Source organism: Ranitomeya variabilis, chromosome 4, assembly GCF_051348905.1.
Source record: "Ranitomeya variabilis isolate aRanVar5 chromosome 4, aRanVar5.hap1, whole genome shotgun sequence".
Classification (NCBI taxonomy): domain Eukaryota; kingdom Metazoa; phylum Chordata; class Amphibia; order Anura; family Dendrobatidae; genus Ranitomeya; species Ranitomeya variabilis.
Window position 1 is genome coordinate 245,200,397 of NC_135235.1, and position 19,431 is coordinate 245,219,827.

At 47.5% G+C, this 19,431-nt stretch overlaps 1 protein-coding gene across 3 annotated transcripts in view; it reads right to left on the reverse strand.

The window, feature by feature from the left end:
• Positions 1-19,431, reverse strand: part of LOC143764132 (neurotrimin-like) — a 971,575-nt gene that overhangs the window by 363,924 nt on the left and 588,220 nt on the right. The window contains exon 2 of one of the 3 annotated variants that reach the window (XM_077249346.1): positions 676-735. The exons of the other annotated variants lie outside the window; for them this stretch is intronic. Coding sequence (XP_077105461.1) covers positions 676-735 — 60 coding nt within the window. The remainder of the gene's footprint in view (positions 1-675; positions 736-19,431) is intronic. 3 annotated transcript variants of the gene reach the window in all.

Consider the following 19,431-nt stretch of genomic DNA (forward strand, 5'->3'; position numbering starts at 1 on the left):
ACAGCTGGACATATTGGAACTACCTGACAACATTCTTGCTACCCTGGATGTGGAGGCCCTGTATACTAATATCAAACATGAGATAGGCATTAAAGCGGTTTCGTATTTCCTGGACCTCCAAACCACTGGGGACAGAGCCCATGATTCCTTCATCATTGAACTTTTGAGGATGGTATTGGAAAAAAGATACTTTGTGTTTGACAGAGTCTTCTACAGGCAAGGTTTTGGGACTGCCATGGGTGCCAGATGTGCACCCTCCTATGCTAACCTCTTTATGGGGTGGTGAGAGGGTACCCAGGTGTAAAAACCTGTGGACTTTAAGTCCCACGTCCTCAAATGGTATCGATTTATCGATGACATTCTTGTTTTATGGACGGGGTCAACTGAACAATTGGAGATGTTTCTTAAGGATCTTAATGACAACTGCTGGAATATTAGTCTTACCTCATGCATTTCCACCAGATCAGTGAACTTCCTGGACTTGAAAATCATGATACAGGAAAATCGGATCAATATCACTCTGCACCGGAATAGCACGGCTACCAACAACCTTTTGCATTACTCAAGCTTTCACAATGCACATCTACGTAATAGCATTCCCAAGGGCCAATTCTTACGTCTTCGAAGAAACTGTGGTCTTTTAGAGGATTTCCGGAGTGAATCACGACTACTTACGGATCGCTTTCAAGAACGAGGCTACCCACATAAAGAGATCTCTACGGCCTTTGAACATTCCTGTAACAACAAAAGGGAGGATACTTTGAGGCCCCTGATAAGAGCCAAGTCCAACACACTCAGTTTGATTACCCAATACAATAATCAATGGGGTGATATTTACCAGATTTTGAATGATAATTGGGATATCTTACTGAGTGAGGCTAAACTTAGGCCATATATTGATAGTAGACCAAGGGTGGTAGCTAGGAGGGCCAGAAACTTGAAGGATAGCCTCACGAATAGCCATTTTAAACGCCCATTATGCAGGGTTCGGGTGGGTAACCCAAATAGGGGCTCTTTCCCTTGTGGAAATTGCTCAGTGTGTCATTTTATGTTATCAGCCACTGGAATCACTTTACCTTGTTTATCTACACAGATTTCGTCAAGAGCTTTCTTTAATCATCGGTCACGCAATTTGGTTTATGCACTAATTTGTGGGTGTGATAAAATATATGTCGGGCAAACCACTTAAGAGCTTCGCCGGAGGGTACAACAACATACATCTAACATAGCTACAGCCAGGGAGGACAAAGCTAAGGGTAAGCAGATTACCTCAGTAGCAGCACACTTTTTGGATCATCATAATGGCTCTCCAGCTACTCTCCGGGTGATGGGATTGGAGGGGGTGCTTACCAACATCAGGGGAGGTTGTGTTACGGATGAACTACTGAGACAGGAGGCCAGGTTGATCTTTGATCTTAAAAGCCTAGCACCTGAAGGCCTAAAGGTACCTTCACACTAAGCGACTTTGCAGCGAGAACGATGACGATCCGTGACGTTGCAGCGTCCTGGATAGCGATCTCGTTGTGTTTGACACGCAGCAGCGATCTGGATCCCGCTGTGATATCGCTGGTCGGAGCTAGAAGTCCAGAACTTTATTTTGTCGCTGATCACCCGCTGTCATCGCTGGATCGGTGTGTGTGACACCGATCCAGCGATGTGTTCACTTGTAACCAGGGTAAATATCGGGTTACTAAGCGCAGGGCCGCGCTTAGTAACCCGATATTTACCCTGGTTACCATTGTAAAAGTAAAAAAAAATACACTACATACTCACCTTTTGATGTCTGTCACGTCCCCCGCCGGCGGCTTCCCTGCACTGAATGTGTCAGCTGTTGTGAATTTACCTTTTGGCTCCCTCTAGTGGCTACTAGTGATTTGACTCTGGGTATGTCATTCATCCCTTGTATGCTCACCTGGGTCGTTAGGTCAGGGGTGTTGCTATATAAGCTCCCTGGACCTTCAGTTCAATGCCTGGCAACGTTGATATCAGAGCTAATCTGTAGTGCTCTTGTCTACTGATCCTGGTTCCTGTGTTGATTAAGCTAAGTCCGCTTTCTTGCTTTTTGCTATTTTGTTTTTGTTTGCATTTCTGTCCAGCTTGTATATAATCTGTATCCTGACCTTGCTGGAAGCTCTAGGGTGGCTGGTGTTCTCCCCCCGGGCCGTTAGACGGTTCGGGGGTTCTTGAATCTCCAGTGTGGATTTTTGATAGGGTTTTTGTTGACCATATAAGTTATCTTACTACATTCTGCTATTAGTAAGTGGGCCTCTCTTTGCTAAACCTAGTTCATCCCTGTGTTTGTCATTTCCTCTTACCTCACCGTTATTATTTGTGGGGGGCTTGTATCCTACTTTTGGGGTCCTTTCTCTGGAGGCAAGAGAGGTCTTTGTTTTCCTCTTCTAGGGGTAGTTAGCTCTCCGGCTGGCGCGAGACATATAGCGACCAACGTAGGCATGTTCCCCGGCTACTTCTAGTGTTGGCGTTAGGAGTAGATATATGGTCAACCCAGTTACCACTGCCCTATGAGCTGGATTTTTGTACTTCGCAGACTTGCTGATATTTCTGAGACCCTCGCCATTGGGGTCATAACAGTTTGCCAGGCCAGTATTAAATGTTAAATGCATTGCAGAAGCGGGATTATAAGAAAGAAAGTTCTGAGTTTTTTTTTCTCTCTCTCATTTTTTTTTTCTTTTCCCCTTTACCTCTGAGTGGCTTGTGATTGCTGCAGACATGAATGTCCAGACCTTGATTACAAGTGTGGACCAGCTTGCTGCTCGTGTGCAGGGCATACAAGATTATGTTACCAGAAATCCTATGTCAGAACCTAAGATACCGATTCCTGAACTGTTTTCCGGAGACCGATTTAAGTTTAGAAATTTCAGGAATAATTGTAAATTGTTTTTGTCCCTGAGACCCTGTTCCTCTGGAGACTCTGCTCAGCAAGTGAAAATTGTTATTTCTTTTTTACGGGGCGACCCTCAGGATTGGGCTTTCTCGCTGGCGCCAGGAGATCCGGCATTGGCTGATATTGATGCGTTTTTTCTGGCGCTCGGTTTGCTTTATGAGGAACCCAATCTTGAGATTCAGGCAGAAAAAGCCTTGCTGGCTATGTCTCAGGGCCAGGACGAGGCTGAAGTGTATTGCCAAAAATTTCGGAAATGGTCCGTGCTGACCCAGTGGAACGAGTGTGCATTGGCTGCAAATTTTAGAAATGGCCTTTCTGAAGCCATTAAGAATGTGATGGTGGGTTTTCCCATTCCCACAGGTCTGAATGATTCCATGGCCCTGGCAATTCAAATTGACCGGCGGTTGCGGGAGCGCAAAACCGCAAATTCCCTCATGGTGTTGTCTGAACAGGCACCTGATTTAATGCAATGTGATAGAATCCTGACTAGAAGTGAGCGGAAAATTCATAGACGCCAGAATGGCTTGTGTTACTACTGTGGTGATTCTACACATGTTATCTCAGCATGCTCTAAACGTCTTACTAAGGTTGTTAGTCCGGTCGCCATTGGTAATTTGCAACCTAAATTTATTCTATCTGTAACTTTGATTTGCTCACTGTCATCGTATCCTGTCATGGCGTTTGTGGACTCAGGTGCTGCCCTGAGCCTTATGGATCTGTCATTTGCCAAGCGCTGCGGTTTTGTTCTGGAGCCATTGGAAAATCCTATCCCTCTTAGGGGTATTGATTCTACGCCATTGGCAAAAAATAAACCGCAGTTTTGGACACAGGTTACCATGTGCATGACTCCCGAACATCGGGAGGTAATACGTTTTCTTGTTCTGCATAAAATGCATGATTTGGTTGTTTTGGGTTTGCCATGGTTACAGACCCATAATCCAGTCTTGGACTGGAAGGCTATGTCAGTGTCTAGTTGGGGCTGCCATGGAATTCATGGAGATTCCCTGCCCTTGTCTATTGCTTCTTCTACGCCTTCGGAAGTTCCGGCGTATTTGTCTGATTATCAGGATGTCTTCAGCGAGTCTAAGTCCAGTGCACTGCCTCCTCATAGAGAATGTGACTGTGCTATAGATTTGATTCCTGGCAGTAAGTTTCCTAAGGGGAGACTGTTTAATCTGTCGGTACCTGAACATACTGCGATGCGTTCATATATCAAGGAGTCTCTTGAGAAGGGGCATATCCGTCCTTCTTCTTCCCCTCTTGGTGCGGGATTCTTTTTTGTGGCCAAAAAGGACGGATCTTTGAGGCCTTGTATTGACTATCGGCTTTTAAATAAGATCACTGTCAAATTTCAGTATCCTTTGCCGCTGTTGTCAGATTTGTTTGCCCGGATTAAAGGTGCCAAGTGGTTCACCAAGATAGACCTTCGTGGTGCGTACAACCTTGTGCGCATTAGGCAGGGCGATGAATGGAAAACCGCATTCAATATGCCCGAAGGTCATTTTGAGTACTTGGTGATGCCATTTGGGCTCTCTAATGCACCTTCAGTTTTTCAGTCCTTCATGCATGACATTTTCCGGAAGTATCTGGATAAATTTTTGATTGTTTATCTGGATGATATTCTGGTTTTTTCTGATGATTGGGACTCGCATGTGGAGCAGGTCAGGATGGTTTTTGAGATTTTGCGTGAAAATTCTTTGTTTGTAAAAGGCTCAAAGTGTCTCTTTGGTGTACAGAAGGTTCCCTTTTTGGGGTTCATTTTTTCCCCTTCTGCTGTGGAGATGGATCCAGTCAAGGTCCGAGCTATTCATGATTGGACTCAACCCTCGTCAGTTAAGAGTCTTCAGAAGTTCTTGGGTTTTGCTAACTTCTACCGTCGTTTTATCGCAAATTTCTCTAGCGTTGTTAAACCGCTGACGGATATGACCAAGAAAGGCTCTGATGTAGCTAACTGGGCTCCTGCTGCCGTGGAGGCTTTCCAGGAGTTGAAACGCCGGTTTACTTCGGCGCCTGTTTTGTGCCAGCCTGACGTCTCACTTCCCTTTCAGGTTGAGGTGGATGCTTCGGAGATTGGGGCAGGGGCCGTTTTGTCGCAGAGAGGCCCTGGTTGCTCTACTATGAGACCTTGTGCCTTTTTCTCTAGGAAGTTTTCGCCGGCAGAGCGAAATTATGATGTGGGCAATCGGGAGTTGTTGGCCATGAAGTGGGCATTTGAGGAGTGGCGTCATTGGCTCGAGGGTGCTAAGCATCGTGTGGTGGTTTTGACTGATCACAAAAATCTGATGTATGTCGAGTCTGCTAAACGCCTTAATCCTAGACAGGCCCGCTGGTCATTGTTTTTCTCCCGTTTTGACTTTGTGGTCTCGTATTTACCAGGTTCTAAGAATGTGAAGGCCGATGCTCTGTCTAGGAGCTTTGTGCCTGATGCTCCTGGAGTCGCTGAACCTGTGGGTATTCTTAAGGAAGGAGTTATCTTGTCAGCTATTTCTCCAGATCTGCGACGTGTGTTGCAGAGATTTCAGGCTGGTAGGCCTGACTCTTGTCCACCTGACAGATTGTTTGTGCCTGCTAAATGGACCAGCAGAGTCATTTCCGAGGTTCATTCCTCAGTGTTGGCAGGGCACCCGGGAATTTTTGGCACCAGAGATCTGGTGGCCAGGTCCTTTTGGTGGCCTTCCTTGTCAAGGGATGTGCGGTCATTTGTGCAGTCCTGTGGTACTTGTGCTCGAGCTAAGCCTTGCTGTTCTCGTGCCAGCGGGTTGCTCTTGCCCTTGCCTGTCCCGAAGAGACCTTGGACACACATCTCTATGGATTTCATTTCGGATCTTCCGGTGTCTCAGGGCATGTCTGTCATCTGGGTGATATGTGATCGTTTCTCCAAGATGGTCCATCTGGTTCCTTTGCCTAAGCTGCCTTCCTCTTCTGATCTGGTTCCTGTGTTCTTCCAGAACGTGGTTCGTTTGCACGGCATTCCTGAGAATATTGTGTCGGACAGAGGATCCCAGTTTGTTTCCAGGTTCTGGCGATCCTTTTGTGGTAGGATGGGCATTGATTTGTCGTTTTCGTCCGCTTTTCATCCACAGACTAACGGACAAACGGAACGAACTAATCAGACTCTGGAGGCGTATTTGAGGTGTTTTGTCTCTTCTGATCAGGATGATTGGGTGACCTTCTTGCCGTTGGCTGAATTTGCCCTTAATAACCGGGCTAGTTCTGCCACCTTGGTTTCGCCATTTTTCTGCAACTCTGGTTTCCATCCTCGTTTTTCCTCGGGACATGTGGAGCCTTCTGACTGTCCTGGAGTGGATTCTGTGGTGGATAGGTTGCAGCGGATCTGGAATCATGTGGTGGACAACCTGAAGTTGTCACAGGAGAAGGCTCAGCGTTTTGCCAACCGCCGCCGCGGTGTGGGTCCCCGACTTCGTGTTGGGGATTTGGTATGGCTGTCTTCTCGATTTGTTCCTATGAAGGTCTCCTCTCCCAAATTTAAGCCTCGATTCATTGGTCCTTACAAGATATTGGAAATCCTTAATCCTGTATCCTTTCGCCTGGATCTTCCGGTGTCGTTTGCCATTCACAACGTATTTCATAGGTCCTTGTTGCGGCGGTACGTTGTGCCTGTGGTTCCTTCTGCTGAGCCTCCTGCTCCGGTGTTGGTTGAGGGCGAGTTGGAGTACGTGGTGGAGAAGATCTTAGATTCTCGTCTCTCCAGGCGGAGGCTTCAGTACCTGGTCAAGTGGAAGGGCTATGGTCAGGAGGATAATTCCTGGGTGGTCGCCTCTGATGTGCATGCGGCCGATTTAGTTCGTGCCTTTCACGCCGCTCATCCTGATCGCCCTGGTGGTCTTGGTGAGGGTTCGGTGACCCCTCACTAAGGGGGGGGGTACTGTTGTGAATTTACCTTTTGGCTCCCTCTAGTGGCTACTAGTGATTTGACTCTGGGTATGTCATTCATCCCTTGTATGCTCACCTGGGTCGTTAGGTCAGGGGTGTTGCTATATAAGCTCCCTGGACCTTCAGTTCAATGCCTGGCAACGTTGATATCAGAGCTAATCTGTAGTGCTCTTGTCTACTGATCCTGGTTCCTGTGTTGATTAAGCTAAGTCCGCTTTCTTGCTTTTTGCTATTTTGTTTTTGTTTGCATTTCTGTCCAGCTTGTATATAATCTGTATCCTGACCTTGCTGGAAGCTCTAGGGTGGCTGGTGTTCTCCCCCCGGGCCGTTAGACGGTTCGGGGGTTCTTGAATCTCCAGTGTGGATTTTTGATAGGGTTTTTGTTGACCATATAAGTTATCTTACTACATTCTGCTATTAGTAAGTGGGCCTCTCTTTGCTAAACCTAGTTCATCCCTGTGTTTGTCATTTCCTCTTACCTCACCGTTATTATTTGTGGGGGGCTTGTATCCTACTTTTGGGGTCCTTTCTCTGGAGGCAAGAGAGGTCTTTGTTTTCCTCTTCTAGGGGTAGTTAGCTCTCCGGCTGGCGCGAGACATATAGCGACCAACGTAGGCATGTTCCCCGGCTACTTCTAGTGTTGGCGTTAGGAGTAGATATATGGTCAACCCAGTTACCACTGCCCTATGAGCTGGATTTTTGTACTTCGCAGACTTGCTGATATTTCTGAGACCCTCGCCATTGGGGTCATAACAGTCAGCGCCGGCCGGCAGTAAAGCAGAGCACAGCGTGACGTCACCGCTGCTGCCGGCGCTGACACATTCAGTCAGTGCAGGAAGCTCTCGGCAGCAGCGCGTAACCCTGTGGACGCCGGGGGACGTGACAGACGTCAGAAGGTGAGTATGTAGTGTTTTGTTTTTTTTACTTTTACAATGGTAACCAGGGTAAATATCGGATTACTATGCGCGGCCCTGCAGTTAGTAACCCAATGTTTACCCTGGTTACCCGGGTGCTGCAGGGGGACTTCGGCATCGTTGAAGACAGTTTCAACGATGCTGAAGTCGTTCCCCTGATCGTTGGTCGCTGGAGAGAGCTGTCTGTGTGACAGCTCCCCAGCGACCACACAACGACTTACCAACGATCGCATCGCTGGTCGTGATCGTTGGTAAGTCGTTTAGTGTAACGGTACCTTTAATGAGGAGTTACTGTACACTGGGTTCTACAAGAGGTCCTAACAATCCTACTGATTGGCTCCTTGTTCACACAGTGTGCAGTTAGTAGCTCTTTATTTGCTCTTGACTCATTTTCTTCCCTTTGCTTTGTTCACCTCCTAGGCTACAGATGAGTGAGGATTAACATTGTGGAATATATAGAAAAAGAAAATAAGAAGAGCTTCTTTTGCATGGACTTCCTAGGCCATCAGCTTACTACATCCCTCCTACCACCATACTTCATGTTGTGGACTAACTCTTTTTAAATATCTGTCTTCTTGGTATGCTTGCTGCTATCGTATACATTGTATTTATGCATATCTATTTTTCTGTACTAAAATATGGTGGTATATATTTACCTTTTATATACATATGCACTACGATTTTTGTGTACTTATTTACATGAGCTTGGAGCCTGTACTGGCCCTATGTACTTGCATGTGGTCTGATACCTGGAGATCTGACATGCATTGGAAACAGGGGAGGATTCCCGGATGGAGTGGCTAGATGTGGGGATGACCTATTTGGATCCATGGCCATTGTTTGGTTGCACCGTGATTAGCGCTTGCGCACTAGCGGTTATCCTCTCGTATGTGCCGCTATTCTTGGTGCACGTGCGCTGAGCTCAGCTACAATTTTCGCACCTGCGCATTAGCAATTGTTCTCTCACACACGTGACTGTGTCTCTATCATCGGCGCAGGCGCAGTAAGCTCGGATACCATTTCCAGATTTGTGCTTGCACAATGCAAATGACAGGACGCCGTCTCTCTATGTTTTGTGTTGTTGGCTGCAGCTGACGCACCCCTGGTATGTCTTTGTTTCATTACAACTTGTATATATTGCACATTGTTGCCACCACAGAGCATGTGACCTTGAGAATGACACCCTGTCGTGTCGATACGCGTGGGTCTAGCACCTACTCTGCCTGACTGTTCTGCCACATGGGGGGCGACCATGACCTTAGAATAGGGTAAAGTATTTGGTCTTACATTGGTATCTCCAGTGGCAGTCTCTATCTTTAGGCCTCATTTTGCACTTTTTATGGACCATTATACCCATATGGGTCTAAATTATGATCGGGTGATTGTGATGAGGGTATTATGTTGCTTATGTGTCAGCACTTTACACATTACTTGTTTGCTTCATTCATTAACATCTATGCCTAATGAGGTCCTTGCAGCTGACTGGTTCCATATAACCCTCTCACAAGAGGATGGTTTGAATATCTAAAACTTACTATATGATAGCAGCAGGTATACTTTGTATATACAGTTAGGTCCATATATATTTGGACAGAGACAACATTTTTCTAATTTTGGTTATAGACATTACCACAATGAATTTTAAACAAAACAATTCAGATACAGTTGAAGTTCAGACTTTCAGCTTTCATTTGAGGGTATCCACATTAAAATTGGATGAAGGGTTTAGGAGTTTCAGCTCCTTAATGTGTGCCACCCTGTTTTTAAAGGGACCAAAAGTAATTGGACAATTGACTCCAAGGCTATTTCATGGACGGGTGTGGGCAATCCCTTCGTTATATCATTCTCAATTAAGCAGATAAAAGGCCTGGAGTTGATTTGAGGTGTGGTGCTTGCATTTGGAAGGTTTTGCTGTGAAGTAAACATACGGTCAAAGGAGCTCTCCATGCAGGTGAAACAAGCCATCCTTAAGCTGCGAAAACAGAAAAAACCCATCCGAGAAATTGCTACAATATTAGGAGTGGCAAAATCTACAGTTTGGTACATCCTGAGAAAGAAAGAAAGCACTGGTGAACTCATCAATGCAAAAAGACCTGGGCGCCCACGGAAGACAACAGTGGTGGATGATCGCAGAATAATCTCCATGGCGAAGAGAAACCCCTTCACAACAGCCAACCAAGTGAACAACACTCTCCAGGAGGTAGGCGTATCAATATCCAAATCTACCATAAAGAGAAGACTGCATGAAAGTAAATACAGAGGGTTCACTGCATGGTGCAAGCCACTCATAAGCATCAAGAAGAAAAAGGCTAGACTGGACTTTGCTAAAAAACATCTAAAAAAGCCAGCAAAGTTCTGGAAGAACATTCTTTGGACAGATGAAACCAAGATTAACCTCTACCAGAACGATGGAAAGAGAAAAGTATGGCGAAGGAGTGGTACAGCTCATGATCCAAAGCATACCACATCATCTGTAAAACCCGGCGGAGGTAGTGTGATGGCTTGGGCATGCATGGCTGCCAGTGGCACTGGGTCACTAGTGTTTATGGATGATGTGACACAGGACACAAGCAGCCAAATTAATTCTGAGGTATTCAGAGACATACTGTGTGCTCAGATCCAGCCAAATGCAGCCAAACTGATTGGTCGTTGCTTCATACTACAGATGGACAATGGCCCAAAACATAAAGGCAAAGCAACCCAGGAGTTTATTAAAGCAAAGAAGTGGAATATTCTTGAATGGCCAACTCAGTCTCCTGATCTCAACCCAATTGAGCATGCATTTCACTTGTTAAAGACTAAACTTCAGACAGAAAGGCCCACAAACAAACAGCAACTGAAAACCACCGCAGTGAAGGCCTGGCAGAGCATCAAAAAGGAGGAAACACAGCATCTGGTGATGTCCATGAGTTCAAGACTGCAGGCAGTCATTGCCAACAAAGGGTTTTCAACCAAGTACTAGAAATGAACATTTTATTTAAAACTATTTAATCTGTCCAATTACTTTTGGTCCCTTTAAAAACAGGGTGGCACGTTAAGGAGCTGAGACTCCTAAACCCTTCATCCAATTTTAATGTGGATACCCTCAAATGAAAGCTGAAAGTCTGAACTTCAACTGCAGCTGAATTGTTTTGTTTAAAATTCATTGCGGTAATGTCTATAACCAAAATTAGAAAAATGTTGTCTCTGTCCAAATATATATGGACCTAACTGTATTTCGTGATTGCTACCAGCCTGCATTTATTTATTCTTATCTGCAAATCTTTGCATCGGGCTACTATTTAGAGGTTTGTAAGCCGGAAGATGTTCATGCGGTGTGCGAAGATCCTTCACTTGCCCTCCTGTCTCACATTCCTGGAAGAAAGGCTGAAACCATCCCCTACAGAATACCCACGGTGGAGCCCTCTCTTTCCAGAGGTTTTCAATGTTGATCTTAATGATGGTATCCACAAGGAATACCACAGGGTTGACCATACCCAACCCTCCTAGTCTCCTCGTACGGTAAGTAACCTCCCTCTTGACCAGGTTCAGTCTATTCCCCCATAACACTTGGAAAAACAAACTGTAGACCCAAGTCCAGAGAGACTCCGGCAAGATGCACACACTGCCCAGATAAATCAGTAAAGGAAGCAGGTAAATTTTGATCAGGTTTACCCTTTCCCTTAGGGTCAAAGACCAACCCTTCCATTGGTTCACCTTCTGAGTGGCGATCTCTAGCCTGCTGTCCCAATTTTGTTTGGGGTAATCCCCCTGGCCAAATTTGATGCCAAAGACGTTTGAAAAGACTTTGGGTCCTGGAAGGGTGTCCGGGAGATCAAAACCAGGATCTCCTCCTCCCAGCCAGAGACTCTCACACTTATCCCGGTTGATCTTGGACCCGGATGCCTCCGAGTAGCCTCCGAGTAGCGATTTAACTCTGACATCAGCCACCCTGCCTCCTCGTGAGAGGAAACAAAAACAGTGACATCATCGGCATATGCCACCACCCTCAGAGTGGCTTCCGATTCTGCCCGGTCCATCCTGATCCCGGCCAACAGTCTACGATCCACCCTCCTAAGAAGTGGGTCAATCGCAAACACGGACAGCAGCGTGTTATGATCCTTAGTGGCTGAGGATCACAGATAGGACTAGCTAAGTTACTGAACATTGAACAAGCTCTAGGGAGGTGGTAACTGGACTGACCGCAAAACCTGATCCTAACCAAACACACTAAAGGTAGCCGGTGAACGTGCCTAAATTCCTGGACGTCTCGACGCAGCCTGAGAAACTTGCTACCCCTATAGAGAAAGTAAGACCTCACTTGCCTCAGAGAAATGACCCCAAAGATATAGGAAGCCCCCAACAAATAATAACGGTGAGGTAAGGGGAAAATACAAAACGTAGAAATGAAAACAGATTCAGCAAATGAGGCCCACTAATACTAGATAGCAGAAGACAGGCAGGGAACTGTGCGGTCAGTAAAAAACCCTATACAAAATATCCACGCTGAGAGTTCAAGAACCCCTACACCAACTAACGGTGTGAGGGGAGAAAGTCAGCCCCCTAGAGCTACCAGCAAGCAAGGAAATCACATATTAGCAAGCTGGACAAGGACAAATAAATAACCAAGAAACATATTGAACACTCATGAGCAAAAAATAACCAAACAGAAACTTAGCTTCTCTTGGCGAGACTGATAACGAAGGAATTCAGGAAAGATCAAAATAGCACTGAATACATCGACAGCAGGCAACAACTGATAGTCCAGGTGAGCTAAATAGGAAACCAGCTAACAGATAACGAGACAGCTGATCCAGCCTCAGACCTGCAGAATGACACAAAGAGCCACCAGAGGGAGCCCAAAGACAGCACTCACACAGTACCACTTGTGACCACAAGAGGGAGCCCGAAAACAGAGTTCACAACAGCAGCGGGCTCAAGGGACAACCCTGGCAAACACCAGACCCAACCTCAAAAGAGCTGCCAATCCAACCGTTCACAAGTGGGAAACTCTGCCCTGGCAAACACCAGACCCAACCTCAAAAGAGCTGCCAATTCAACCGTTCACAAGCGGGAAACTCTCTGCCCCACTGTACAAGGTCTTAAGCCAATCAACAAACCCCTCGGCAGGCCATATCTCAGAAGGACAGACCAGAGGTACTCGTGATTAACCCGATCAAACGCTTTTGCCTGGTCCAGTGACAGCATGTACCCCTTTCATTGACCAGCCCTACCCTACACCACTGCCTCTCGGACACAGTGCACAGCACTAAATGTGCTGTGGCCTGGAACAGAGCAATGCTGGGCCTCCGAAAGGAGTCGGGGTGCAAATTTCACCAGCTGATTAAACACCACCTTTGCCAGAACCTTCCTGTCTGTATTGAGAAGCGCTAAGGGACGCCAATTCTCAACGGAAGGTGGGTCCTTACCCTTTGACAAGATGTTCAGGGCAGACCTCCTCATTGACTTCAGCAGAGAGTCCGAGGAAAGATACCCGTTGAATACCTCAGTCAAGAGGGAAGCAAAGCGTCCTTAAAGGTCTTAAAGAATTCAGATGTTAAGCCATCTGGACCAGGCGATTTTTGGGGGGCTAGCCCTTCAATCGCCAACTTAACTTCCTCTTCCCTGATCATTTCTGTCAAAACATCAAGAGAGGGGTCTACCCCTAGTTCGGGGACAGCTTCAACCAGGAAAGCTGACATCTTATCCCAATCAAGATCCCTCTTCCCCAAGAGGTGCGAGTAGAAGGATCTGACAACCTCCAGGATCCTTGATCTGGATCGCCTCAGAGACCCCGTAGTGTCGACCAGTCTTGTAACTACTTTACTATTCACCGACATCTTGCAGTTTTTGTAAGGGTCGTGCGAGCGGTAATTCCCATAATCCTTCTCAAAAACCAAAGATACGTGTCTATCGTACTGACACCTCATAAGCAAAGATTTCACTCTGGAGATCTCCTCTAAGCTACCTCCAGTTGAGACAAGATATTCCAGTTTCCTCTTCAGACCCTGATACAGGTGGTACCTGCTCAGACTCATGAGGCTCGAGAGCTGGCGGAAGAATCTCAAGGGATTGTCTTATCTCCGCTTCTTCCAAGAGAGACGAATTGAGCCTCCAAAAGCCTTTTCCCATCCGGAGAGTCTCTGACATTCAGAGAAAACAAAATTAAACAGTGGTCGGAGAACTCCTCAACAACAGACACTGCTGAAGAGACCGCTTCCTCCTTTAAATAAAACCAATCTATCCTGGATCTACAGTTACCTGTATGATAGGTGAACCCCTCATGGCCTGGGGAGTGCCGAATGTGGACATCCACCAAGCGAGATTCACTAGCTATACTATTTAGAATTACGCTATCATAAGTCAGCTAGTCTCTGGAACCTCCTCTATCTCAGGGCCTCGTGACAGTATTGAAGTCCCCTCTAAAGACAACATGCCGATTTGTAAAAAGGTAGGGCTTCATCCTCATAAAGAGACACTTCCAGTCCCACTTAGATTGGGGACCATAGATGTTAATGAGCCGGAGCACTTGTCCCTTCATGAGGATATCTAAGATCAGTCACCTCCCCATTTCTAACTCAATAACCCGTTGGCATTTCACCAGTGCGGTAAAAAGGACTACCACTCCGCTATATGGCTCGGCCGCAAGAGACCAATAGGAGGGCCCAAGTCTCCACTGCCTCTTAGCTTTAAACACGTCTGCCATGTTTGACAGCCTGCTCTCTTGCAAAACTAAAATGTCAGCTTCAACCCGGTTGAGAAAATCAAAGGCCGCAAATCTACCTGCATTTGAGTATATGCTGTTGACATTAATGGACGCCAGCGTCAACGGAGTGGGTACCACCACAATTGGTGATGGAGTTAGATGGCTTTCTTTTTCCCACTCCCTTTATCCTCTGCCTCAGAGTAGGACTCCTTCCCCCTCTTTAATGACATAGAGGTGTCCATTCCCATGTGTTTTTTCATTTTATCGTCCTCGTTTCCGGACTCTGGGCCAGTCCCTCCATCCAAGGACCTTACAGAAGGAGACTCGGCGCCCCCTGTAAGCCCCGCCGAAGGCGGAAACTCACCCTCAGCTTCCTCCTCAGAGGAAGAGATGTTCTCAAGGGCTTGGAACTGGTTAGAAAGACCAACCAGAGGGGAGTCAGTTTTTCCGTAGGTACCTTGGTCAGAGAAGGAAAAGATGTTTTATCTCCCTTCCCCAGTAGCCCGAGGCTCGCCCAGCTCCCTATCCTGTCTGCACTTGTCTAGATGCCTTAGCTGGGCAGGCGTCTTTTTATTGCTTTTCTTCCTTGGCCCCTCAGCTCCCTCACCCCTGCTAGTTCCTTCCCCAGCAGAATCAGCCTCAAGGCTTTCTCCCACCGGGGTCACGACTGCATTAGCGAAGGAGCGAGGACAACGGCTGAATGGGTGACCTAACTCACCACACAGGTGGCACCTAATCTCCACACAAGATGCAGCAAGATGGCCGATATCCCGACACATTGCACACTTCTGCACAGTGCAGTTTGCGCTGAAGTGTGTGGGTCGCTGCACTTGTGACAAAGCTTCGGTTGCCCCTGGTAGAAGACCAGGATACGATCCCTACCCAGCAAGGCAGATGAAGGTATGTGGGCAACCGTACCACCTGAACACTTAAGTTTTACCATAAACGTCCAGGCCCCTGAACAGATACCAAACTCGTCACGGTTTTTGTTTGGCATCTCCATCACCTCTCCAAACCGGCCAAAGCCATGTCATGATGTCATAACAAGAAAGCGACTCTTTACAGGTCATCACGGTCACTTTCTTGACTTTGTTTTGGCAAGACACCACCTGAACGGCAAAGTCTCGCCAGCCGGGCTCATTTTTTGCCAACATAGTTTGACCAGAAGAGCTCAAGCCCCTCTGGCCGAACAAAGCTGACATCAAACTCAAGTGTCGAATAGGGATGTATCAAGGCATAGATGTCAATCGCCTTGAAGTCCATCAGTAGGAGCTCCACAACCTTAAACCTTGGAGGACACGCATCACTACCCCTCCACTGTAGATGGACCACATTCCTATGAACACTACCCGGCCCGACTGTTGGGAGGGACCACAATATATCCCCCTCTTTGCTATCGGAAGGCCCCGAGGCCATGCCTCTCTATCCAGAAGGATAGATCAACTTCTCGACCCTCTACCATTAGTGATCTCTCCCCCATCTTTAGAGCCTTCAGAAGATGCCATTGCAACATGCTGTGTCCAGAGCCCAGAGATGAGGAGGATGCCCTATTTCACCTGAAGGTGACAGCGGCATAACTCTTGACAGGTGCTGCCACCACCGGGGGGGCAACCGAACCAATGACCACATCCACACCAACAGTATTACTATTAACCACCTCCATAACCCCCTCACCCTCCTCCAAACCAGCAACCACACCACTAGACAAAAAATTTTCCTCATCCATACCCACCACATTCACTCCTGCTGGACCCGTGACAATAGGGGGTGATATTTTGACCCCAACATCATCAGACACAAGGGGCTGAGCTTCCTCCACAGAACTGGAGGCGACCTCACCCCTGGTCTTACGTGTGCCCTCATCATCAGTTGGCAATTTCCACTGTTTTACAGTTGATTCCAGATGCCGCTGATCTTTCGCCGCTGTGATGCACCGTTGATCCTTTATATCACCATCCTGTTGACCAGCGGCGCCAACACAGAATAGGACTTTGGTGGGAGGACCGGTATTCCCAGCCCTGGCAACCCCCTCACACTGCTGCCACTTCTCTACTAAGGCCTCTTTCACACTTCTGTCTTTCATCTCCAGTCACAATCCGTCGAGTTTTGAGAAAACAGGATCCTGCTAATTTTTCTGCAGGATCCTGTTTTTTCTCATAGACTTGTATTAGAGACGGATTGTGACGGATGGCCATCCGTTTCATCCGTCGTGCACTGCATCCGTTGGCAAAAATCGGTCCGTCGGGCGGAGAAAACGTACCGAGGAACATTTTTTCTGCACGTTGGAAAATCGGCCAGCGACGCATCCTGCGCAGCCCGTCGTAGGCTATAATAGAAGTCTATGGGCGCAAGATCTGTCGCTGACTGTGAAATGCAGGAATCCAGCGACGTATCACGTTTTTGTGCTCTGATCATGCCTGGAAGGATTTTCCAGTCAGGGAAATCTCTCTCTCTCTCCTCTCCAGAATCTTATACCTAAAAATGCAGGCATGAACTCCTTCAACGCATCCGTCATAACACTGGATGCGTTGCACACGTTTTCCTCTATTTAATCAACATCCGTCAGTACGTGAATTCACTGCATTAGGACGCACCCCATCCCACGGAAGTGTGAAAGAGGCCTAAGTGATCAGTGGCAACCACACTCGGGGGCACCAAGGCTACCAGAGCAGCCCCCGAGATTGGGCCGCTCCCTCTCCCACTGAGGAGCGCACCACAGTATTGTGGCCTGACCATACACCCACCACCAGGTCGCCCTCACTGTCCAGCTTCTTGGCTGATGCACCTGCAGCTACGTTCCCGCTACTACAAGCAGAGACGGAAGTCGGTGCCTCACTACTTTGCTTTGTAATCTCCCCGTGCCTGTGCATCGGATCCACAGCAGAACCCAGGCTGTGCTGGGCAACGGGACTTATGCAGCGAGCTGACCCTGCAGCTAACTCAGGGGGTAAAGAGAGGGGGGCATACACATAGCTTACCGCTTCCTGCAGCTTTGGCTTGTTGGTCTTTTTCATCTTTTTCTTCTGGCCTCCAGGTGCCTCCTCTGGTAAATCATCACCAAGATTGAAGTTCTGAAGGCACACTGGGGACTCCAGGAGCTTTATCTATGCCATAAGCGCTCCACTCCAGGAGCTTTATGCCATAAGCGCTCCTCCCTGGCCGCTGTTGTCACTGCCTCCCAGAGCCAGCAGAACTACGCCCAGATGTTAATATCGCCTGTCCTGCAGGGAGCTTGCTGCACGTGGCCTTGCTGCTGATCATCATCCACCTGGCTCTCAGGCTGCAGCCCTATCGGCCTTTGCTCTCTGTTATCAGCTATTTCTCTAAATCTGTCCTCATTCATTAGTTTTTCCTTGAAGGGACCACTCGTTTCTCTGACAAATGCTTTTTTCACTTCAAGCTCATTAATTTCATGTTTCAGTCTCCTTACCTCCGCCTGGAGTTGCGGCTTCCTCGGTTTAGAGCAGTGTTTCCCAAACTCTAGTCCTCACGGACCCCACGGGTCATGTTTTCAGGATTTCCTTAGTATTGCTCAAGTAGTGGAAGTATCATCAAGGCATCAGGAATTGTCTCACCTGTGCAACACTATGGAAATCCTGAAAACATGACCCGTGGGGCCCGTAAAGAGTGAAGTTTGAGAAACACTGGTTTAGAGGAGCCAGCAGCTTTGTTGCTTGTGCATTGCAGCTCTTCCTGATGGTCTTGCTCACTTCTTCATACTAACGGAGGTGGTTCATGACCCGGGAGCCATAGGTGCAGCCCCCAACCTTCCTCAGTGAGGTCGGCCTCACCTCTGTGAGCACTCAGCCTTCCTTCCATCTTGCATGCTAGCAGGCTTCTCCTCCATGTTGGAAGCCTTGCGGCTTCTCTAGGTCTCCGCAGACCTGGGAGAGTAGGAGCCATATTGCTTCGACTCCTGGTGGATTTTCTCACCCCCGAGTCTTCTGATGTGCAGGGCGGTTGCTTGTTTCTTCTGTCCCCCCGCCGGCCTAGCCCGGGAAGCAGAAGCCTGGGACTTGGCTCCTTCACTCATCCAAGAAAACCCACTCCCTCCCTGGGTAAGAGAGAGAGCAGGACCCAGGTGGAGAGCTGGTGGTTCTCTGGAGCTCAGAAGCACACAGCAGGATCAGTGGCGAACACACCCACAATTACCAAAATGAGTAGCAGCTGAGCAGAGCTGCACTCACTATTCTGCTGGTGCAGTCACTGTCTACATACATTACAGATCCTGTACTGATCCTGGGTTACAGCTCTGTTTTTTTCAGGAGTGGAGTAGATATGTGCTCTGTTCTCTGAGGAGTGGAGAAGATATGAGCTCTGTTCTCTGAGGGTAGGTGAAGATATGTGATCTGTTCTCTGAGGGCAGGTGAAAATATGTGATCTGTTTTCTGAAGGCAGGTGAATATATGTGCTCTTTTGTCTGAAGACAGGTAAAGACGTGCTCTGTTATCTGAGGACAGGTGAGGATATGAGCTTTATTCTCTGAGGGCAGGTGAAGATATGTGCTCATGCCTGTGAGGACAGGTGAAGATATGAGCTCTGTTCTCTGAAGATTGGAGAAGATATATGCTGTTCTTTGAGGGTAGGTGAAGATATGTGCTCATGTCTCTGACGAGTGGAGCAGATATGTGCTCTGTTCTCTGAGAAGTGGAGAAGATATGAGCTCTGCTCTCTGAGGAGTGAAGCAGATATGCGCTCTGTTTTCTGAGGAGTAGAGCAGATATGTGCCCTGTTCTCTGAGAAGTGGAGAAGATATGTGCTTTGTTCTCTGGGAAGTGGAAAATATATAAGCTCTGTTCTCCGAGGAGTGGAGCAGATATGTACTCTGTTTTGTGAGAAGTGGAGCAGATATGAGCTCTGTTCCTTGAGGAGTGTAACAGATATGGGCTCTGTTCTTGAGTAGTGGAGAAGATATGTGCTCTGTACTCTGAGGAATGAAGATATGAGCTCTGTTCTCTGAGGAGTGGAGCATATATGAGCTCTGTTCTCTGAGGAGTGGAGAAATGTGCTCTGTTCTCTGAGGAGTGGAGAAC